The following is a 5596-nucleotide window of genomic DNA, read 5'->3' on the forward strand; positions in this document are numbered from 1 at the left end:
TTAATCATAAAGCCAGAAACACACTGGAAAACTTATTTACTCAAGAATGATGGCCATTCAGCACTGACTACATGTGCTGGAGTACAGTGATAGAGTGAACTCATATTCATACCAGGTCCCTCACCTTAGCTAGCTTATATTCCAGAGAGACAGACAGTAAACAAGTAAAGAAAACAATTATAAATTGTTAAAAGTGCTAGATAATGGGAGGAGCAGGGAGGAGGAGAGTGGGAATATCTATATAAGATAAGCTAAAGAAGGCCTCTCTGAAGAAGAGCCATTTTAGCTTAGTCCAAGGAGATTTAAAAGAGCTAGGGGTAAGAGATGTGGAGAAAGAGTGATCCAGACATGGGTAATAGCATGTGCAAAGGCCTTGAGGTGAGACTGTGCTTGGCATGTTCAAGAAATAGGTACTACTCAGCCGTAAAAAAGAAGGAAATCTTACCTTTTGTGACAACATGAATGGACCTGGAAAGCATTGTACTAAGTGAAATAAGCCAGTTAGAGAAAGACAAGTCCCATATGATTTCACTCATATGTGGAATCTAATGAACAAAATAAACTAACAAACAAAATAGAAACAGACTCATAGATACAGAACAGACTGACAGCTGTCTGAGGGGAGGGGCTTTGCAGGGCTGGGTGAAAAAGGTGAAGGGATTAAGAAAGAAAGAAAAAATAGCCTCAGACACAGACAACAGTATGGTGATTACTAGAGGGAAAGGGAGAGAGAAAGGAAGAGGGAAAGGTTGAAGAGTGTATAGGGGGGATAAATGGTGAGGGAAGGAGACTTGACTTAGTGTTGTGAACACACAATACAATATATGGATGATGTCATATAGAATTGTACACCTGAAACCTATGTAATTTTATTATCCAATGCCACCAAAAATTTCAATAAAAAAGAAATAGGAAGAAAGCCAATGTGTCTGGAGTAGAGTAAGAGAAGAAACATGTTAGGAAATTAGGCCCAAGAGGCAGTGAGAGACCAAATCATGCAGTGCTTATTAAGTCTTGTTAAAGAGTTTTGATTGTATTCTAATTGTGATGGAAATGTATTGGCATGTTTTGAGTAAGAGTGACATGATCTGACTTGGTACATTAAAGGATCTCTCTGGCTGCTGTATTGAGAATAGGCTATCACAGAGCAACAGTGGAAGCAAGAAGAACACTAAGGAGGTTACTTTTGCTGTATTCCTTACCTCCTGCTCCATTCTGCAACTATTCAGTTCCTGACCTCAGTCTTCATCCCTTCTTTCTGGCTGTGCTCTCACCCCTTAGGCCTTGTAACAGATTTAGTTCCTTCTGTTTCACCCTTGGTATTATTCTTCCATGGACATGGTTTTGCTCCATACTCTGGCTCCCTCCAGTTAGAGCATGAGACATCCTCTGTTTGATCTAGACTTGGCCCTGTAAACCTCTTCTACAATGACCTTCACAGCTGAGAGGCTGGTGACTTGTCTGGAGCCTGTAGAGGACTGAACCTTAGTGATACCATTCTTTCAAGAATAGAATCTTTTTTCCCCCTGTAATAAAATGATAAATTTCTCAGCAGTTGAAGGACAATTAGATCTAATTGATAACCTAAAAGAATCATTGCTTTGAATCATGGATTTGAGGCTTGGTCTGCAAAATCTTTTGACTGCTTTAAAGTGACCTCTGAATGTTAAAAGTCTGTACATCTATCATAATTTTTATTGACCAATGGCATTCCTTAAAAAAACCATTCTAACCTATTCTTTTCAAGCTTTCCAAAATTCAATAGAAGGGAAGACTTCCAAGTTCATTTTACAAGGCCAGCATTATCCTAATTCCAAAACCAGATAAAGACACTACAAAGAAAGAAAATTATAGGCCAATATCCCTGATGAACATAGATGCAAGAATTCTCAACAAGCCCTGGATAATGTGACTCAGTTGGTTGGGTTTTGTCCTGTGCACAGAAAGTTTGCTGGTTCAATTCCTGGTCAGGGCACATGCCCAGGTTCCAGGCTTGATCCCCAGAAGGGGGCATGCAGGAGGAGGCTGTGGGCTCAATCCTGGATGGGAGACCTGCAGGAGGCAGCCAAATTGATCAACATTTCTCCCTGTCTCCCTCTCCCTCTCTCTCTCTCCCTCCTCCCCCTCCCCCTCCCCTTCACACTTCCTCTCTCACTAAAAAAAATGAAACCAATAAAAATATTTTTTTCAAATCTTCAACAAAATATTAGCAAACCAAACCCAGCAATACATTAAAAAGATCACACACCATGATCAAGTGGAATTTGTTGTTGGGATGCAAAGCTGGGTAAATAACTACAAATCAATTAATGTGCTGCACCACAAGCAAAATTGGAAAAAAAAAATCATATCATATCAATAGATACAGAAAAAGGTTTTGACAAAATCCAGCATCCATTTATGATTAAAAAATGCTCTTAGGAAAATGAAAATAGAGGAAACATACCTCAACATAATAAAAACCATATATGATGAACCCACAGCTAACACCCCAGTCAATGGGGGAAAACTAAAAGCATTTCCCTTAAGACCAAGAACAAGACATAAAAGTCTTAGTCATAGCAATCAAACAATTAAAAAAGGCATCCAAATTGGAAAGGAAGAAGTAAAAATAATTATTTGCTGATGACATGATAACATATAAAGAGAATTGTAAAGGTTTCACTAAAAATCTACTGGGACTGATAAATTCAGTAAAGCAGCAGGATACAAAATAAACCTCCAGCAATCAGATGCATTTTTATACACGAATAACAGCTGTCAGAAAAGGAAACTAAGAAAACAATCCCATTTACAATTGCATTAAAAAAATACCTAGGAATAAATGTAATCAAGGAGATAAAAGACCTGTACTCTGAAAATTATAAGACACTGAAGAAAGTAGTGGAAGAAACCCTAGGCGGTTTGGCTAAATGGTTAGAGCGTCTTCCCCCTGGACTGAAGGGTATTTTCTGTAACCTGATGCACATGAGACATTGAAAGAGATAATAAGAATACATTTTCTTACCTGAAAGAAAGATAAAACTTGACATGAGAATCAATCCATAAAGCCTCTGATACATGATGTGTCCTTTCATTGTCTAAACCTGTGTTCAAAAAGTCAGAAATATGCCCAGCTCAGATTCAGAACAAACAATTTTTAGGTGTATGTGACCACACTTCACATTTCACTAAACACTTTTTCCTATTGCTTATAGTCATGTCAGCCTGGCTGAAATCTCACAGATTGATTTATTTGCATACCCATTCAACAAATTTTATTGAGTGCCTACTATATGGAAGACACTGTGTTGCACCCTGGGAATACATTAGGAAATTAGCCCAGAGGAGAGACAGACATTAAATGCATAATTACAAAATGTGGTTTATTCAACCTTAATGTACACAATTTCAACACAGCAACTCTGGTTTTAATGATCCTAAACATTTTGAAGGAAGCATTATGTAAGAAGACCTTACTGGTAAAACTAATTTATGAAATCATTTCTATTTTTGAAGCAGATCTGTTTAGAGAAAACTGACCATCTCAATACATTCACCCGGCTTCTCTCCTTAAATAATTGTATTGGGAAACTCACTGCAAATCCACCTTTCTCCAACCCAAACAGTGTTAAAACTCCAAATCCTACAGAAACATATTACAGAACCTTGTCAGGAGGGTGCTGATGGGCACTTTTTGATTTTAAATAAAATACACTTCTGAATGATTTACTACTGATTTAAACATTTCTTTTCCTATGGGATAATACAACATACTGTATTTCTTTCTACTTCTAAGCGGGATATGGACTGAGTAGATTCACTTTATATTTAAAGTAACAGAAGCCAATTAGGAAACCAAATGAAACTTGGGCTTGCTATGAGCACCAGCCATGAATAAGGCTCTTCACATGTACCAAGTGTTCGACTGCCATTCTCATTAGAATAATAAGGAAATTTGTATGATTTGGATGGATTTTTTTAAACTACAAGCTTAGAAGTAAGAGGATGTCTGAATATTTTATGACTCGCAAGATGAAATGCAACTTAAATTTACAGAGCTATAAGAGTACCAGATAGAGAATCCTTAACTAGCTGTGAGAATATATTTCAGTTCCTTCATTTCTCTGGACCTCAGTTTCCTTATCTGTAAAAATAGAGATAATAATCTGCCTATTTCCCAAAGCTTCTATAGAAGAGGATCAAATGATGTGATATTTGAAAGGCAATTTTCAAAGCATAAAGTCCTAAAGAAATGGATGTGATCACTATCTATAAAATGGAATTTTCAACAGCAAACAATCCAATTTACATTTTCTTTGCATTTCCTCAAAACTTTTATAACAATCCCAAGGTATGTTTCAGAAACTTATGTGGCACCCAATAAGAAATCATGGGACATTCACACTATAGAATATACTATGCAGCCATTAAAAGGAATAAGGTAAGTCTATATGTCTGTCAGGCATAAAAAGGTGGGTTGAGGAAGAGGGGTTGGAATGAGGATCTTTCATCTTATGTACCATGCAGTTCTGTACTGCTTGATTCTTTTAAAATTATCACACATTACCTATGTAATTTTTAAAATTGAAAGAAAAGAGAAAGGAAGGGAGGGCTAGTGAAAGAGAGTGAAGTCAGGAAGGAAGGTGATGAGAGAAGTAGAAAGGAAGAATGGGAATTAAATAGGTTTCCTTTATACCTAATACCATTCTGTACTGTTTGATTATTTATGATGAGCATGCATTACTTTTATAATTTTTTTAAAATGAAAAAAGGGAAGGAGGGAAAGAAGAGAAAGAAAAAGAGAAAGAATAGACATTAAGGACTTTTATATTATACTTCATACAATTATATGCAATTAGGTCCTTTTATGATGAATATTTGTTGCTTTTATAATTTTTTAAAAATTAAAGGAAGAAAGGAAAGATGGAGGCAAGGAAGAAGGAAGGATAGGAGGGAGGGAGGAAGAGAAGAAAGACACTCACCTGAGAACTGGACTCCTTTAACTTCCCACCCCCGTGTCACTGTGAAGTCCAGAGGAAGAGTTTGCTTTACAAATGAACAGATCTGGTCTCTAAATCCCTACGTTTGATGGGAATGGAACAGGAGTCTCATTATCTGCTGGCAATGCTTCAGTCACCTCCTTTTCTGGATCAAGCCAGCCTCTCTGCTCTTAGCTTTTATTGGACTTATTGACCAGGACAGATCCTCTTTTTGTGTCTCATAGCACGTCATGAGGCTGCTCTCCCAAGCATGAAATCAGCATAAGCAAAGTTCTCAAGTTATTACAAACTTGCAATAACCCATTAATTTGAGGTCTCTTTCCCAGTTTTCATTAAGGATCATCTTAATCTGATTATCACTTTAATTAAATGGGATGTATTGGTGGGGTACTTGCTCACTTAACTAAGGTTGGTTTCACTTTATTGAGAAAATGGGGAGAGGGGAGTGTTCAGAACTATGAGCACAAAATAGAGGCCAAGGAAGTATTAATATATTCACATCTCACACTGTCAGTAAAGTAAAGCCAGCTGTTTATATTCACTGTAGATCCATTCTTCAAATTGCCTTCAAAATAAATACATTTACCAAACTGGGGGTTGTCATTTTTGCCCCA

General features: G+C 37.0%; 1 protein-coding gene across 1 annotated transcript in view; it reads right to left on the reverse strand.

Annotated features, from left to right (window-relative positions):
• ADGRG4 (adhesion G protein-coupled receptor G4) overlaps positions 1–3077 on the reverse strand; it is a gene marked incomplete at both ends in the record, with an annotated part of 78614 nt that extends 75537 nt beyond the window's left edge. Inside the window, 1 exon segment of the mRNA XM_081126354.1 lies at positions 3008–3077. Coding sequence (XP_080982480.1) covers positions 3008–3077 — 70 coding nt within the window.
• Between the last annotated feature and the right edge of the window lie 2519 nt (positions 3078–5596).

The sequence above is a fragment of the Miniopterus schreibersii genome (genome assembly GCF_964146895.1).
Source record: "Miniopterus schreibersii genome assembly, chromosome: X".
Lineage (NCBI taxonomy): Eukaryota > Metazoa > Chordata > Mammalia > Chiroptera > Miniopteridae > Miniopterus > Miniopterus schreibersii.